The sequence below is a fragment of the Dasypus novemcinctus genome, chromosome 1 (assembly GCF_030445035.2).
Source record: "Dasypus novemcinctus isolate mDasNov1 chromosome 1, mDasNov1.1.hap2, whole genome shotgun sequence".
NCBI classification, from domain to species: domain Eukaryota; kingdom Metazoa; phylum Chordata; class Mammalia; order Cingulata; family Dasypodidae; genus Dasypus; species Dasypus novemcinctus.
Window position 1 is genome coordinate 137,001,983 of NC_080673.1, and position 19,498 is coordinate 137,021,480.

The window sequence follows — 19,498 nt, forward strand, 5'->3', positions numbered from 1 at the left end:
AGAAAGGGTCACTAATACCAGCTGGAAGGACAGGAGACAAGGTTATCTTAAATTTTGCCTTCCCCTGAGCCATGGGGGTGGGTGGCATAAGTTGTCATGAAATAACCATAAGCAAAGGCAAGGGGTGGGGCTAGACATGAAGTAATCATAAACAAGGCAAATTCAGTTCATAATTGCCATCACAATAGCTTGAGTCTAAGGGAGACCTCAAGCTAGTCACAAAATAACCATAATCAAAGCTAAGTTTAGTTTTCCAATTACCATTATTATAGCAAACACAAGCTAGACCTGAAGTAGCCATAAACAAAGGTAAATTAGGAAAAATTTACCATTACAATAGCTAAAATCTATGCTAAACCCACCCAATTATAGCAATTTCAATTATAACCTTCTGCTGTTTTATCATATAAAGGCTTCTATATAATGATCATAAGGCTTAATCACAGTTTCTGATAAGTTTCCCTTAAAAATAGTTTGGACATTTCCATTTAGTAACTAAACAGCTAAAACAATTTTATCAGTAACTACTTGCTAAGTTTTTCTGCTATTTTAGCATCTGCATTAATTCTACTTGTGTTTTCTTTTACACATCAAATTCAGTTGCAAGGTAGTATTGACACTTAAAGACTCATTTTTAAGTTACCTTTCACTGTTATCCAATTTGTAACAAGTGAACCCCAATTCTGATTTATGAGTTCCTAGGCACAAGCAGACTAATAAAGTTAAAACAAGCACTGATTAGACAGAAGAGAGAATTGCACACACTTAGCTTATCTTGGGGAAAGATGCCTTTCAAATCACCTAGACACAAAGCTTCCAGAGTCTGTCCAAGGCAAAAGCCTTATGCAGGACCCTCCAGCTTCGTTCCTGCAGGAAAAAGCCTGGGAAGCTGTTAAGTATGGAGCTAAGGGGTCCAGAGAAGCCCTGCCCCTGACAAGACACAATTTGGGGCTGCTCTGGAAGCTGAATCTCATTAATTACCTCCCAGCATGGTATAAAGCCCTGCAAGAGCCTTTTTTCACTGGAAGGATGGGAGTGTAACAAGGGAATAGGCAGGGAGGTAGTGTTACCAGATTTTGTTTAGGTTCTTTGACTATGCTGGAGAAATGAATTTCAAGAGCATGTGGGGTGAGTTAGGCCAGTAATATATTTAAGTAGGGAGGGAAGAAAAATGGGAGAAAAGAGCAGATCTGGGGTCCCAGGTAGAGAGGAAGGGGCTGAAAAGTGCTAAGAGGGCTGATTTACAGGCTATAACTTCCCATTACAGGTTATAAATGCCAGGTTTTACTTGTGTGGTGATCCAAGTGGGGGAGAGGCAGCTGGAGTCTGGGTCCAGGGGGAAGAGAACACATGAGAGCAAGAGCGCTCATTCAGGCCTTGCACCTGGCTTTTGAACTGTTAATTATCCCACCCCCCCTACTAATGGCAGGGGAGGAGTTCCAGCTGTTTACTGTTTTGATTGCTTATTTTCCCCATCAATCTCCCAGGAAGGCCCAATGATAAAGTCCTTAAGGAATATCTGGTCTTCTCCTGGCTTCCAAAAGAAGTCTTCTTCTGAGTGGCAGAATCTTGGGGAGGGTCTTTCAGCAGTCATCTTGGGGTTATTGATGTCCACCTGGACATCTTGTCAGGTTCCAGATCTGTCTATTAATTCCCTGTCTTACTAGCCTGCTTCATTAGGAATAGTCAGGAACCTTTGAATATTAGTGCATTTTCTCATCCCTTTAAAGAGACATGGCCATGTGGTCTCTGGCCCTCAGATCTGTCTATCTGAAGCAGACTAGATAGGAAATCAACAGACACGAAGCGAATGGACACAGAGAGCAGATGACTGGGGGGTGGGCGGTAGAAATAAATACTTATGGAAACCCATTACATATATGTTTTTCCAGTACATGCTGTCATTAAAGTCCCTGAGAGACTTCTCAATTTCTTTCCATTCTTTTATTTATCTATTCTTCTGACAGTGTGCAGCCAACTCTCCTGTCTTCTATTTCACTTATTGTTTCTTCTTCTGTCTGATGAATTTAGATGGTTCACACAACTGAAATTGGATTGAGTGGGGCCACAACAGTTCTTGACAACCATTTTATCACAGCCTCTCTTTTGTTTTTTCTTCCTGGGTGCCCTTTTGTATGGAGCTCTGCTTAGTGGCATTTTTTCTGCCATAGGTTTCTGTGGACTTAGGTCCCTGTGCTTGCATGTGCATGGAGTTCTAAATTTGCACTGTGAGCTGCTCTAGGGTCTGTCTGTAGTGGAAAGTGGTTGGGCCATCCTGCCTCTGTGTGATGACCAAGCTGTGCAGGATCTAGTGATGGGGAGGGGATTGGGAATGGACCAGTGGATTTATAGGAGATTTCAAGCAATGAAAGTACAATTTAAAAAAAAAAAAAAGAGCAAAAGGAAATTTTGAGAATTGTTTCTCCATTGCTGTATTTATTAACCTTCCAATACATACTACAGTAAGAAAAGGATGGGCATTGTAAAGAAACAATGTATCTGTAAAATCATTTTCATTGGAGCAGCTCTCCATTTGTCTTTATCCAGAAAATTATGGATGCTGCCCAACATCTAAACAGATATTTACTAGGGGAAAGGATTGAGTGTTTTTGTCATATTATACATAAATAGAGGAAAATGATAAGTTTTTCAATTTAAAAATGCAGTGGGCTAATTTTATTTAGGATATATGGCAACTTTTTAACTCTTATCAACTTCAGCTTTTTTTCTTTGACTCATTGGTGGTTCACTCCTGTATATTCTCATGTTCTTCATTAGACAAATTTGAATGAGTATGCATAGTTTAATTCCTGATATCATAATATTGGTAAATACATGTGGTTAATCCAAATGGGGCAAATGTATATATTAGAAAATTCACGTTCATCTCCATTTTCCTCTAAACTGGCACTATTAACTCTTCTTTTCATCATCAAGCTATTTCTATGCTTTATTAAACATTGGTACTGTGTATATCTTTTGATTTTCCTTTATACCAAACTGAAGAGATTGCTAAATATACATTTCTATCTTTTTGTAACCAAATGTAGATTTGATGCTCTTCTCACATCAACACTTTAAGTCAACATGATTCTTTTAATTGACTTCATATTACCTTATATGGATGAAACTATTTGTTTGACTAGTCTAGTTAAGAATGCCTCTTGGCTTGTTCATCTGTTTGCCATTACAAAGCATGTTTCCTTGAACTCTTTGTACAGGGATCTCTACCATGTTGTCATCCAAAATTGTTCATCCATTTAAGCTTTATATTCATACCTGCCTGAGGGTGGATATCATTTGTAAAATTTTCTTTTGGGCTTTTAACTTACTGTTCTAAACTTTTGGCATTTAGGTAAATTAAGACTTTTTATGACAAATATTACAAAGTTTTTTTCAGTCTACCAATTGCCTTTGGAGTGTTTAAAGGATGCATATTTTTAAAATATTTTTACATCTTTTAAATGGCATGATTATATTTTCAGATTTTAAAATACTATAGCTTCAATAAATGCATAAGATGTAAAATTAGATTGATTCATGAAATATTTCATATATTCTAGATAATCCTTTGCTACTTTTATGACTGCAGATATCTTCTCCCAGTTTATGTGTTTTCTCTATTTTTGCAGTATCAAATTTTGGTTGCATTCCAGTTTTCAAATAAAATGTAGTACAAATAATTATTTCCTTTAAAGTTTCCCTTCATATACTTGAAGAAATCCTCTCCTATCCTCAAATCATAAATATTTCTTTATATATTGTTTTGAATTAAAAGATTTATTGGTACTTGGAAATTTTTGTGTGTATATTTTTTGGGGTCAATTTATTTCCTTTTCCATTACTTCCAGCCCTTTCCTCTGTCTACTTTCCTCAGTACATTCCTTCTTTTTCCCTCTTCTCTCCCTCCATACTTTTCTTTCTTCCTTCATTTGTAGTCAAATAAAGAATTCTCCCATCAGTATTTATTAGAGAGTCTTTTTCCAGAATATCTTGATAATTCTTTTTTCTCACCTTACATATCACTTCTCGGGTTCTATAAATATTCAAGTTTTATAAAATTGGAAATTTTGAGATTTTAAAGACATTTATATAGAATCTATAGATACACTTTGTAAGAATGGACATCTTTACGGATTTGATCTTACTATGCATGAATATAAATCTATCATTTTAATATTTGTATAAAGTTTCAATGAGATTTTTATGGTAATATCTTAAACAACATTAATAAAGTTATTGAAATATTTTAAGTTAAATTATATATTTTTATTAAATACTCTGATTGTTTCCAGCACATATAATTTGAAATTCTATTCTGTATTTATTTTTTATTTTTTATGTATATTTTTAGGAGGTACCAGGGAATGAAGCCAGGACCTCACACATGGGAGGCAGGCATTCAACCAACATGAGCAACATCCACTCCCTCGAACTGTTTTTCTATCCAACAAAATTACCAAACTGTCTCATTCAAACTAAATATTTATGTATGTATATAGGACTTTGTGACATTGCAGTCAGATAACTGAGAAAAATTTTTAGAACCCTAGATGGTCTGACTTCCTATTTTCTTTTTGTTTTTCTTTTTTGAAAGCAGTGGGTTAAGACTTTATAGAATTAAAGTAGTCATTTTGACATATCATTAACTTGTACTCACATTAAGGGAATTCTTTCAATAGGTCAACATTACTAATAAATTCCATTAGGGCTTTAGGTAGGTGCTTTTCGTAAGACTAAGAGCATTCTTTCCAATTCCCAATCTGTGAATGCCTTTGGAAATGATGAATAAATATTGAAGGTGTTTTTTCTTTTTTGCTTGATATAATTATGTTTTATTTTATCCCTTTGACTATTAATAAGGTAATTTTTACTTTTGAGTTTTAATATATTAAACTATCATTTCATTCTTAGTATCAACCCAACTTCTGTTTCTTTTAATATGTTATATTCAGTTAGCTACATTTTTTAAGGATTAGAACATATATTTATGAATGACATTGACTTGGTTTTGGTTTTCAGTTTTATTAATAACCTCTTTTTTGTTGAACATTTTAATTCCTTTTTTAGTTTTACCTTCTCTTTCTGATTAAGTACATTATTTTATTCTAGATTATTTAAAACTACAAATTTATTTTAAATCCCAATTTGCTGTATTCCACAAGTATTTATTTTTAGTATTTTTAGATCATTAAAATAAATGTTTTCTCATTTTTTCTTTTGGCAAGAGAACGACAAAATGTGCCTTTCAATTTTGAAGTATACGGGAGTATATCAATTATCTACTGTTCCAATAATGCTTTGTAACAAACTGCCTAAAACTGACTGACTTCATGGAATGGTCATTTATTATTCAAAAATCTATGCATTGACAGGGTAGTTCTGTCTGTAATGGGTTTATTTATTCAACTGTACTCAACTGTGGATCTGGTTCATGGATTCTCTCCTCTTGTCTTAGACATTTACATGTTTCTGGGTGTGCCTGGTTCTCTTAATATATCTCTTACATCTATTCAGTAGGCTTGTGTTATAATGTCCTCTTAACAAGACAGGGTTCAAAGACAAAGGAGAAATATGAAGCACTAATTCATAATTTGAACATGGATGCTGAGAAGGATGAAAATTTGAGACCATTAAAGCAATGCATCTACCACATAGAATTGTCTAGTTATTTTTTGTATTAATTTCCAAAATAATTGGATTGTGACCAGAACTATGGTCTATATGATAACAATTTTGAATTTTTTGGACAGGACATATACATATATGATAATTTCTGAAGCATAAGTGATCAAATATATATATATATGGATATTTTAATATCTTACTTAAAGGCCACAGTTTGTGTTATAGGGATTAAAATTATACTATTAGCTACATTAATGTGTAAAACTATTAACTTCCATGGGAACTGAAAATATTTTACTATTTTTTAGGGTACTGTTAAATTCTGGCAATGCTTGTTAATTTCAAAGCAAATTTTTAAACAGTAATATGGTTCCATCTTCCTTCTTTAGGCAAGCATATATGTGATGCATTTTCCAATCACCTTTAAAATTTTTTTATGTATCTTAAAGTATGTGTTCTTTTCTGACCAGAATGTAGCTGGATTTTTTTCAATCCAAAATTTCTGTGAAATTTTCTCCAATTGAATTTATTTTGAAAATAACATTTTTATTTAATTTCTAACATTTCTTCATGGTCTTTTTATTTTTAAATTTTTTTCACCTTCTTTATTCTGGTTTTATATATAGTAGAGTGAAATATTTGTTTCATTTATTGTTTTTTCCATATTTTTCTATCCTTGAATGGATGTTAAGTACTGCACTAATATTTAAATGTGTATTTTGGCCAATTTGTCCCAGAATTTGTGTTCATTTCATGTAAGTTCGATATCATTAACCTGGGATTTTTTATCTACTTACATAAATTGAACTAACTAATGCATTTTACTTTACAATTATTTTATATTTTTCCCTCTATTTTTTCTACTTTCTTTGCTATTAAGTTCTTCAAGAATATTTGGACTTTTCTTTATTATTTTGAGTGTTTTCATTCTACTTGCTAGGCAGTTAAAGATTTTTGTCTGTCGCTTTAGTGACCAAGCCTATTGCAAATTTAAAATCCCTGGAGTTAACCAACATCTTCACTATATTGTTTAATAATGCAAAATGTATAGAATGTACTGGGTACATATCTTATCTTTAAGCTTATGGGCCTTTTTACCTTTGAAACACCCCAGGTTTTTGTTTTGAAATCTTATGTTCTGAATTTATGCCTATTAATTTCATTATCTCACCCAATTGAAGGTTTTTAATACAAATAGCACGTTGAACACTACAAAGTTTACATTTCTTTGTTGCATGTGCTCCACTGAACTGTGTCCTAGAAATGCAGCTGCCTACTCCACATTTACATTTGGATGTCAACTTTTATTTCAGAATCTTCACATTTAAATTTGAGATCCATTTCTTACCTCATCCTGAACATGTTCTTCCTAATACCATCTCTTGATTTAATGGCAACTCAGGTTTTCCAGTTTCAGTCACTGAATTGAAAACTGAGCGATTCAATATGCATTTGACTCTCTTTCTCTTAATTCACAATTTGCCAGAGATTCCCACCCGCAATACCCACAAAATATATGCAGTTTTGCCATTCTCAGCATATCTCTTGGCATTATCCTGGCTAGAGCGATCATCATATCTCACCTAATTTAAACCATTTAGCTTTCCAGTCTAAGCTGCAGTAAAAAAAGAGAAAATAGATACCATGCCCTTACCTGTGCAGAAGTTTCTTTTAATGTTACAATTCAAAGGAAGACTGGAATTTCTGCTTACAAGGTCACCAAGTGTCCAGGACCTGAATATATTATTATTCTGACATCTCTTAGAGTGTAGCTTTTGTCAATAAAGTTATGAAAGGACATTGAATCCTGGTCAGACAGTAGTTTAAAGAGGAGATCAAGCAATATCCTTTTTTAAAAGGCAATAAAAGATTATTCATATTAGTTTATTCCCATTGCTTTGGAAAGAACTTAATTGGGAGAATAGCTGAGTTTTCCCCAGATATCCAGAAAGGTACTATGAAATACCCTGAGAGATTAAAATTGTCACCCACTGAAATTCCCTCTAGTCTGCTTCATGTACAGTAAAGAAATTGGTCATGCATTGATGCTGCCCTCAAGAATTTTTTCAATTAAAAGTCATGTTGGTGATTACAACTGAAAATGGGAGGATTGCATCCAGCATCCAGGTGGAATCTGAGCCTCCTCTTGACATAAAGGTGCAATGGACACAACCAATCCAGTGTCCACATAGAAGAGGTGGCATTGGATTGGGAAAAGTGGACATAATGGACAAAGGGTATGGGGAAAGGCAGGAAGAGATGAGAGGTGGAGGCGTCTTCGGGACATGGAGCTGCCCTGGATGGTGCTTCAGAGGTAATCACCGGACATTGTAAATCCTCACAGGGCCTACATGATGGAATAGAGGAGAGTATGGGCCATGATGTGAACCAATGTATATGAGGTGCAGAGGTGCCCAAAGATGTACTTACCAAATCCAATGGATGTGTCATGATGATGGGAACGAGTGTTGTTGGGGGGGGGGGAGAGGGGGGGTGGGGGGGTGGGGTTGAATGGGACCTCACATATATATTTTTAATGTAATATTATTACAAAGTCAATAAAAAATAAAAAAATTTAAAAAAAAAAATAAAAGTCATGTTGGATTCATTCTATAACATAATTATAAGATAGCTCAAATTTAATTTATGTAATTATCCATTGTTTTTATAATTAAATTGTATGTCAGTATAATTCTGGGAAAAGTTTAATGGTCAATTTTTAATTTGGAATTCTTCTTTCATAGAATACTATTTGAAATAATTCTAAAGAATTTATTTATCAACTTTTAGATACTCTGTTAATTTTCATTCTCTCTTGTTTTGATCCCATCATAATTGTCAGTGACTGCTTTTAATACAGAAATCTAGATAATGCTTTAAGTTCAGTCTCTCATAAAATGGAATCTAAATGTCATGTGCATCGACATCACCAGGAGATTGATAATTGCAGAAGCATGTCAGATACATAGATCAAGTTACCTTGAGGATAAAAATACATTGGCTCTAAAGCTGTGAAATCAAGTTCTCATCTAATCTCTCTCAATCCCAATTTTATGTCTTTGAGCAAAGTTCCTTCATTATCAGACTAGGTTATTGGACAATTTGACCTCAGGCATAACTCTAATATTAAAATGCTATGACTCTAAAAGAGCTGTACTTCTGACATACATATGACCACCAACTGCGTTTTTCTTTTCTTTTTCTCAGATGTAAAATATTTTCTGCATATGAAAATGATTTAACTGCAAATTTTTAAATTCAGTTTTCTTGCACATAATTCATATGAATAGTACATAGAAGTGCAACGGCAATGACCAAAAAAGAATGAAGGTCCAACAATGAGCCCTTGACACTAACGACTATGCTTGTGAGCCTGTACACCTGAAATAAGAACAAGGCCTAGAGCTGCAGGGTGCCTAAGAGTTACCTCCTGAGAGCCTCCATGTTACTCAAATGTGGCCAGTCTCAAAGCCAAAATCAGTATTTACAGGCGTTGCCTTACCCTCAACATGGGATATGACTCCCAGGGATGAGCCTCCCTGGTGCCGAGAGATTACTACCAAATACCAGCTAATGATGTAACTAGAAAATGACCTTGAATAAAAGGGTCAACTCAGACAAGCAGAATATCTCAGTCTACATATAATACCAGGAGTTAAAAATGCTTTTTGACCCAAATCAAGGGGGAAATGGAAAGGACAAATGAATCTATATGGCTATGAGTCTCCAAAAAGAGCCGGGAGGTTATCAGAGGGGTTGCCCTTATGCACACCTGAGCAGAGTCCCAGAGACAGATAAAGTAGATAAAACCCCAGGTATTGGTTCTTCTGAGGGTTGCAGAGACCCACAGGTTCTATGGTCATGGCAGATGGAGTTCAGTGCCATGTCAGTTGGCCCTTCTTTGGAGTTTGTGTTTCTGTGTGATGGAGCTGTCTCAGATGTGATCTTTTTTCACAAGCCTCTCCTGTTACTTTTACCAGAAGTGTAGTTGGTGCTGGGGTTTAATATATACCCAGGGGATCTGAATCTCTGGACTGACCATATGATAGCCAGGCCCTGAGCCTCCACAGACTTCAGCTCCTACACTTTGGTTTGTTGGACTTACCCCACTCAGCTAACATGGAGTTGAAGAAGGTCAACCACCACACCATAGAGCCAAGAGTGCCTACAACTGAAAGCAGGAGGATTGCATCCAGCATCCATGTGGAATCTAAGCCCCCTCTTGATATAGATGTGGAATGGACACGACCATTCCAAGGTCCACAGGATGGAGGAATAGAATATGGATTAGAGTGGACTTACTGATATTCTATTCGTGAACTATTGTGTTTAGTAATCAAAGAAAATGTGGCATTGGTGTGGAGAAAGTGGCCATGGTGGCTGCTGGGTGTGGGGAACGGGAGGAAGAGATGAGATGTGGAGGCATTTTCAGGACTCGGAGTTGTCCTGGGTGATGCTGCAGGGACAGTTACCAGACATTGTATATCCTCCCGTGGCCAGTGGATGGAATGTGGGAGAATGTGGGCTGTGATGTGGACCATTGACCATGAGGTGCAGCGGTGCTCTGAGATGTATTCACCAAATCCAATGAATGTCTCATGATGATGGAGGAGATTGTTGTTATGGGGGGAGGAGTGGGGTGAAGGGGGTGGGGGGTATATGGGGACCTAATATTTTTTAATGTAATATTAAAAAAATAAATAAAGACAAAAAAATAGTACATAGACTCTGTTCCCTTTACAAAACATCATTTGAAAACATGAAGTAAGCAAGTGATAACAGTATGTTCATGTGTACCTTAAATTCCAAAAGGGGGTCAACCTGTGTGTGAATTACACAGGGACTTGTAACTAAGAAAATAGTTATCAATAGAAATGATGGAATTGACTAAGAAGGATAAGGTGGGACTCTTAGTGGGGGATATGACAAACATATGAGGTAGATTATACTCCTCTCCGGGGATTAGAAACTTTTGAGAGGTGATTTTGTACAGATATGTTTTGCCTAATCTATCATCTGCCATTTAATCAAAGAGAAAATAGATGATAAATTCATCAGCACCTTGGAGTTGTGGTTAAATTTTGATTAAATTTATTTTGGTGACAGTATATTTCATATGGTTCTTCTTTTTCTTCCGAAAATGATTTTTTCCATCACTACCTTTTCCTGTCATCCATTTTCTTCTCTCTTATCTATTTCTCTTTTTGCCTTTTACCTCCCTTCCTGTCTCCCATCCTTCCTTATTTTCTCCTTCATTTTATTATTTCATTTATTACCTCTTTTTCATCCATCTTCTTTCTACCCAATTTACATTTTTTCTTTCATAGTTTCCTTATCAGAGCTCTAATGCATTCTTCTTTTTTTCTTCTCTAGATTCAATTTATTTTATCTTTTTTTTTTTGAGGAATCATAGATCATACAAAATGCTGCATTAAAAAAATATGAGATTCCTATATACTCCATTCCCCACACCCCCCACTTCTCCCATATCAACAACTTCTTTCATTAGTGTGGTACATTCATTGCATTTGATGAATACATTTTAGATCACTGCCACACAGCATGGAGTATAATTTACATTGTAGTTTACACTCTCTCCAAGTCCATTCAGTGGTTTATGGCAGGATATACAATGTCCTGCATTTGTCCCTGCAATATCATTCAGGACAACTCCAACTCCCAAAAATGTCACTTAATCACACTTTGTTTTCCTTCTCCATGCCCCCAGCAACTCCAGTGGCCACTGTCTCTACATCGGTGATACAATTTTTTCCATTGCTATAGTCACAATAATTCTATAGTAGAATACCATTAAGTCCATGCTAATCCATATTTTATTCCTGCATCCTGAGGATCCTGGGATGACGATACCCACTCCACCTCTCAATTGAGAAGGAGGCTTTGATCCTAAATGGCTGATTCTAATGCACTCTTGTTTGTGATATCTAGAATCCGTGAATTTCTGGAGAATTATAAATTTAATTTCCTTTCATAGTTTATCAGAAAATTAGCATCACTATTTTCCCCATTTATTTTTTATGCTAATTCTTCATCCACTATTTATCATTTTCTCTAGGAAGACCCACTACATTATGTGAGACTTTGGGAAAAGCTGAAATGTGGCTAATACGAACATATTGGGATTTTGAATATCCACGCCCATACTTACCTAATTTTGAGTTTGTTGGAGGATTGCACTGCAAGCCTGCGAAACCCTTACCTGAGGTAAGTCTATTAAATTGGAAGATTTTGTTTATCTTATGAGTTTATACCTGCTCCTTATTTTCTTTTGAAGAACACTGTTTCAGTAGCAGGCACATGTGTTAGATAAATTTGGATTGCCTTTCAGTTCTATTTTCCAGGTCGAATGTGCTCTTATGAGTATTATTAAGTAGGTTGGCCTTTACATGGAAATTTTAAGCAGAAGAATGATATATGCACACTTGTTTTATTTACCACTGGGTTGCCAATGCGAAGTACCAGAAATGGACTGGCTTTAAAATGGGAATTTATTTTGAGTAAGAGCTTACAGTTCCAGGGCTGTAAAATGTTGAAATCAAAGCACCGTAAGACATGATTTTTGACCAAAGTCAGCTACCGGTGATCTTGGTCTCCTGCCATCTGGCAATGATGGCAGCAGGTTTCTCCTGAGTTCCCTGCCTTCCCCTCCAGAATCTTCTGTCTCCTGGAGGTGGAGGTCAGCTGTGGGCAGCCAGGCATAGGGCTTATCTCTTTCTGGGCATCCCTCTCAGTCTCAGCATCTCTGCTTTCTTCACAATTCCAGCTGTGGGCTATCAGGCATGTAGCTCTTCTTTTCATACTTCAGCTGCTCTGTGGGCTCAGCTTCTTGGGGGTTTCTTGCTTAAGCATTTCCTGCTGGTGATCCTGGAATCCTTTCCCACATGACAGGATCAAAATTGGCAACTTCCTTTCTGTGTCTCCCTATCTGTGTCTCCATTTATATAAAGCTCCAGTAAGAGGGCAGAGATGAAACCTGAGCCACGCCTGACTGATGTACTCCAATCAAAAGGCCCACACATGCACAGAAACAGATTAGTTCAAAAACAAAATCTCTTTTTGGGCCTTAATAAATCCAAACTGCCTCAACACACCTAACTAATGTCCTTGTGGCTATCAGTTATCTGATGTACTGAGGGCAAGGGAGCTAGAGCCACAGATATCACTAGGAGACTAACAAGCGTGACAGGTCTGAACAAGGATATTTACCATTATACGAAAGAGATAAAGTTGTTTTCAAAAGAATTTTGGGTTAGATCCATAGATCTGGTGAGTAATAGCAAGTATTGAAGAAGGATATGAATTCCATGAGAACTTCACAAATTTCATAGGGGAATTTGTTGATTTTGGTGAATGTTACTGAGATAGATAATAATTGATGAAAAACTGTTTTGAGTTGAGTGCAATAAGTTTATTATTAAACTGTAATAAACTGTTAGTTTATTTAGTCACTGTGAGATGACTATATAATTTTCAAGTGGCATCAAGGAATCTTTGGACAGTATAAGACATCATTCTCAGCAGAAGCCAACAGAAATAGATTGAGATATATCAGCAAAAATAGTAGCATTTATAAAAATGAGGGGCACAATGTTGGACTAGTTTTTTATCAGAGCTACATTTTTGTAGTGAAAAGATAATTATATATCATACACCAAAGGATAAATGTAGAGTGCTAGGAATGTTGGAAGGTAACAGTATTGAGAATAAAGAGATTAGTAAAAAAGCATGATAAAAATATGGTACTTAATTATCAATAAGTGGTAAGAATACAAACCCCTTTTATTTGGGTTGTAGGAAAATGAGCAAAAACTCTTTAGGAATATATCAGGGTTAATGAATTTCCTAGGAGAGTTATTTATTTCTTTTTATGATCAGATGCATATTGATGTATGAAGTTTAATTTCGAGGTTCTGCTTTTCCTTTTTTTACCAGTAAAGTTATAGCCAAACATTTACCAAGCTGAGAAATGGCTTTCTACTTTCAACTCATGTATTATATTACCTTTTCACTCAAAATTTTAATATCTGTAAACTGAGAAACATGGCATTCCAGAGGTGCTATAAACAATATATGACATATTTCTAGAGTGTAACATTATATAGATTGTGATACGAGTGACCCCAAACCCCGAGGCTGCTGTGCCAAACTACAAAAGTATAAGTGGTGCCTTAGGGAATTACATGTCAATTCTGAGATAAGACCCTAATTAAGACATTGTTTTCGTTTGCCAAAGGGATGTCAATGCAAAGTACCAGAACTGTGTTGGCTTTACAACTCTACTAAATAGAGGAATAACATGTATAGAGCAGCTATTGTATTTCAGGCACTATGTTTGGTGTTCCATGCAGGGAAGTTATTAATTCCCTCACTTTATGGATGAGGAAACTTAGGATATTAAAAAACTGATTTGAGGTCACAAAAATATCATTGAAACAAACAAACAAAAAGAAATGTGTTGGTTTTTATAAAAGCTTACAGTTCCAAGGCCGTAAAAAGTCCAAACCAAGGCACCATCAGAGATTCTTTCTCATCAAAGTCAAATACTGTAGATCCTGGTGCATTTGCCACGTGGTGAAGCAAGATGGGCACCAATCTTTGCTGAAATTTCAGCCTTCCCCTCTGAAGTAACAGTCTCTTCTTGAGCTGCGCTATGGGACCAGCCTCTTGGGGCCTTATGCTTAAGCAACCTTCTCTCTTAGACAACAGTCTCAAGTATGCTGACTCCATTTTCCTCTCTCTATTTGAGCCCATTTGTATCAGACCCAGCAAAGGGGGTGGAGACTCAAGCTGAGTCTTGCCTCACTGAAGTGGTACAATCAAATGCCCTAAAGCAGTCTTATCACATAATTGAATCAATGTCCTCTCAACTAAATTTAATACAATCAAAGGGTATCACAACCAGAGGGATAGTTTACAAACATAATTTTCCCTTTTGGGGATTCATAAAATAATTTCAAATTGTAACAAGCATGAAGCCAGTGTTCCCTCTAGTGGAGATTTATACATCAGGATGGCAAAGAAGCACTATATTATAATATGTTTTTCATGGTATAGCAGCAGTAACCATATTATCCTCTTTTAATATATATTATTAATTTTTCCATTTCTAATAGATTTCTTCTTACCCTGATTAATCAGGAAAAGTATACACACAAGTAAAAAATCCCAAAACTCTCTGAAATGAGAGATGAAAAATTTAGTAATAATTTATTGTATGAAAAATAGTTTACTAACAATTCTAGAAGACCATTTCAGAACCCCTTATTTGGTTTCCTTCCAAGTAATGGTGTTGTAGAACTTGAGAGAGGTTCAATTATTTGCATATAGAAAGGCCAGGACTCAGAAATGATTTTGAGAAGGAAAAATGGTTTACTGACAGCCGGCCCGACTCGGAAGCTTTCTGTTTCAAACCTGAGCCCCAAACAAGAATTCTGAGTTCCTTTTATTCAGAGGAAGGGCTAAATTGTTGTTTGTTTCAGTGCTTAATAGGTTTGAATTAGCATATATATCTTCCACATCACAGGTAAGCTTTTAGCATGGACTTCATACATTCTAGATAAGCTTTTAGCACATTTGGTTTGCATTTTTCTTGAATATTTAAAGTTTATAGGCGGCGGGCTTGGCCCAGTGGTTAGGGCATCCGTCTACCACATGAGAGGTCTGCGGTTCAAACCCTGGGCCTCCTTGACCCGTGTGGAGCTGGCCCATGCGCAGTGCTGATGCGCGCAAGGAGTGCCGTGACGCAGGGGTGTCCCCCGCGTAGGGGAGCCCCATGTGCACGGAGTGCACCCCGTAGGAGAGCTGCCCAGCTTGAAAGAAAGTGCAGCCTGCCTAAGAATGGCACTGCCCACACGGAGAGATGACGCAGCAAGATGACACAACCCAAAGAAACACAGATTCCCATGCCGCTGACAACAACAGAAGCGGACAAAGAAGATGCAGCAAATAGACACAGAGAACAGACAACCGGGAAGGAAGGGGGAAGGGGAGAGAAATAAATAAATAAATAAATCTTTTTAAAAAATAAATAAATAAAGTTTATAGAGTTTGCATTGATAAACTGTTTCCTGGGACTGGAGTTGTTGCCATGGTTACCAAGGGCAGGGCTGCAGCCTCTCACCATCCTATACCCACAAGTTAGGACAGACAGCTTAGGTTAAGGTTATCTCCAAAGAGACAAAGAGCCTCCCACCCATAGCCCACATCAATAGTTTTACAAGGTTTCAAGTAACTGGTTTGATCAGGAAGTTTAAATCTGGGGGATAAAATTGTCCATCAGTGAGAAAAATACCTACCCACTTAGCTCTGCTTCTGTACAATGATTTGATTTAATGTTTTTCTTAATAATCACTGGTTATATATTTAAGCCACGTATCAGAGATATATTTCTCCTAAAGAACCTACGTGCTTCTACCTTTACTGGAGCCTTTCTGACAGTGGTTTTTATATTTTGCTTGACTCTTCAGGTTAAGAAAATTAGGTGACCTTTATTCTTTTCCCTTTGATGCTGTATTTTGTAATGGAGGATTTCTTTTCTTGCTGCAGGAAATGGAAGAATTTGTCCAGAGCTCTGGTGAAGATGGTGTTGTGGTGTTTACTATGGGGTCAATGGTTCAAAACCTTCCAGAGGAAAAGGCCAATCTCATTGCCTCTGCCCTTGCCCAGATTCCACAAAAGGTTAGTTCAACCACTTAACTTTTGGGGCATTGTTATAGTTTCAAAAAAAAAATGGCCGCCTTTCTTCTACTATCCAATAACATATTGGTCCTTTCCTTCTAAGGATTCAACAGAAGTACATAGTTTGCCCACATTTATGCCAAAACTCTCTCCAAAGCATTCTAAGCTTTTTAATCAAATGTTTCATAATTCTTCTACCCTTTCCCCATTACCCAATTCCAAACCCATTTCTGCATCTTAGATATTTTAAATAGCTGCACCCCATTCTCTGCTACAAAAAAATGATTTAAGTTTCCTAGCTATGAAAACAAATACAATGCAATGGTTTGGCTTGATGAAAGGATTCTATTGGCTCACAGTTTTGAGGTAAGAATTCCAAATATAGAAGTCTTCAAGTGGTGCTTTCACTCAGGACGTTGTCAATCTGGAGGTAGCTATCAGTTATTCTTGGTCCTTGGCTTTTCTGTCATACAGCAATGTACATACATCACACTGACTCTCTGAGTTCTGTTTCCTCCTGACTTCTTTCATGGTTTTTACTCTCTGTGCCTGAATTTCATTCTGCTTTATAAGGACACCTCTAATAGATTTAAGGCCCATCCTGATTCAATTTGACCACACCATAAATGACGAAACCATATCAAAAAGTCCTATTTACAATGGGTTCACACCCACAAGATTGGATTAAGATTAAAAACGTGTTCTTCTAGGGTACATAACCCCATGTCACCATAGGCAGCTACTATAACAATTGGAAAGAAATGTGGTTAGAAATGCTCCTTTGACATGAAGGTGGAAACTCATTATAGAATTATCAACATTAGCAAGAGTACTAAATAAAATTCATTAAATATTAAAATAGCATAATTTGGAACATTTGTCTGATCAGCCTTGGAATTCCCAGGGGAATACATTTTTATAGTCATGTATTTTAAAGGCAATAGACATGAAGCATTAGGTTCATGCTAACATTTCAGTGTTTGAAAACAAAGATCAGGACAGACTACTCCCAAAAGTTCTGAAGTATTTTGTCCTCATGGGAGAGCTGAAATAATTAAGAGTGGAGAAGAAATTATGCTCAAGAATATACTCCACATCACTAAGCATTCTTATATCTCTGTCCAAGTGATTTTAATAAGAAGTAGCACTCTAAAATAATTTATTCTTTCTGCATAGCAATTTCTACAGTTAAAAATCATGTAAAATCTTAATAGTGTCAGGAAACAATATGCATTTTCTTTCATTTCATTGGTCCCTAGTGCAATGAAGGCCACTTGAGCCTCCACACCTTCCAGCACAAATACAGCCTTGGCTCTTACTGCACAACCAGCAATGGAGAAAGGACAGGAAGCCCTGAACTAAAGAGAAAAAGTGCACCCAGGAAAAATATGCTAGTAACCCAGATGCCAAGACAGCAACCAAAAATTATAATCCACCCCAAAAACAGGAAGCTATGACCCAGTTAAAAGAACAAGATAAGCCTCCAGATGACATAAAGGGGTTAAGAAAATTAAACATAGATGTTCAAACAAATCTCCTTAATAAATTCAATGAGATAGCTAAAGAGATTAAGTATATTACGAACACACTGGATGAGCACAAAGAAGAATTAAAAGCCTACATAGAAAAAGAGTAGATTTTATAGAAATGAAAGGTGCAATAAATAATTTTAAAAACATTGGAATCAGGGAAACGGCCGTGGCTCAATCAATTGGGCTCTTGTCTACCATATGGGAGACCCTGGGTTCACATTCCAGGGCCTCCTCATGAATGCAGGCTGGCCCATGCCTGCAGAGAGGTGATGGCTGGTGCACAAGGAGAGCTGGCACAGAAAGATGACACACAAAGGGAGACAAGCAGACACAGGAGAATGTGCAAAGAATGGACACAGAGAGCAGACAGCAAGCAAGCCGCAAGGGAGGGGAGGATAAATAAATAAATAAATAAATAAATAAATAAATAAATAAATAGAGCTTTTTTAAAAACATTGAAATCATATAACAGCACATTTGAAGAGCCAAAATAAAGGTCAGTCAGCTTGAAGAAATGGCTTTGGAAATGAATATACAAAAGAACAGATAAAGAAAAGAATGGAAATAATTGAACAAGGTCTCAGGGAACTAAAAGACAGCAAAAGGCATGCAAACATATGTGTCATGGGTGTCCCAGAAGGAGAAGAGAAAGGAAAAGGGGCAGAAGGAATATTTTATGAAATAATGGTAGAAAATTTCCCAGCCCTATTGAAGGACATAGATATCCATGTCCAAGAAGCACAACATGCTCCCATCTGAAAATATCTGAATAGGCCAACTCCAAGACACATACTCATCAGAATGTCAACTGCCAAAGACAAAGAGAAAATTCTGAGAACAGCAAGAGAAAAGCAGTGCATAACATATAAGGTGTACCCAATAAGATTAATTGCTGATTTCTCACCAGAAACCATGGAGGTAAGAAGACAGTGGTCTGATGCATTTAAGAGACTACAAGAGAAAAACTTCCAGCCAAGACTCTTACATCCAGCAAGACTGTCTTTCACAAATGAGGGTGAGATTAGAATATTCACAGAAAAGTAGAGAATTCTAAGGAAGAGACCAAATTTTCAGGAAATACTAATGGGTGTCCTAGAGCCTGAAAAGAAAAGACAGGAGATAAAGGTCTGACAGGGAGTCTAGAAATGAAGATTATATCAATAAAAGTAACTAAAAGTGTCAAAAGAGTGGTGAAAATAAAATATGACAGATAAAACTGAAATAGTCAGGAATAAACTTAACCATTTTGTAAAGCACTTGTATTCAGAAAGCTGCAACTCAGTGTTAAAAGAAATAAAAAATGGTATAAATAACTGGAAGAAGATTCCATGCTCATGGATTGGCAGACTAAATATCATTAAGATGTCAATTCTACTTAACTTGAAATACAGATTCAATTCAATCCTGATAAAAATTCCATCAGAATTGAAAAAAAAATTGAAAACACATTATCAAATTCATTTGGAAGGGTAAGGGGTCCTGAATAGCCAGAAACATCATAAAAAGGAAAAGTGGACCCTCATCTCCAGACTTTAAATGGTAAAAAGAGCATGGTACTGGCATAAAGACAGACACATAGACCAATGCATCAAATTTATGGTTCAGAAACAGATCCTCACAGGTATGGTCAAGTGATTTTT

At 36.3% G+C, this 19,498-nt stretch overlaps 1 protein-coding gene across 1 annotated transcript in view; it reads left to right on the forward strand.

Moving 5' to 3' along the window:
* Positions 1–19,498, forward strand: part of LOC101440732 (UDP-glucuronosyltransferase 2A3) — a 48,735-nt gene that overhangs the window by 12,763 nt on the left and 16,474 nt on the right. Inside the window, exons 2-3 of the mRNA XM_004477569.4 lie at positions 11,705–11,853; positions 16,195–16,326. Of these exons, the coding sequence (XP_004477626.1) occupies positions 11,705–11,853; positions 16,195–16,326 (281 nt within the window). The remainder of the gene's footprint in view (positions 1–11,704; positions 11,854–16,194; positions 16,327–19,498) is intronic.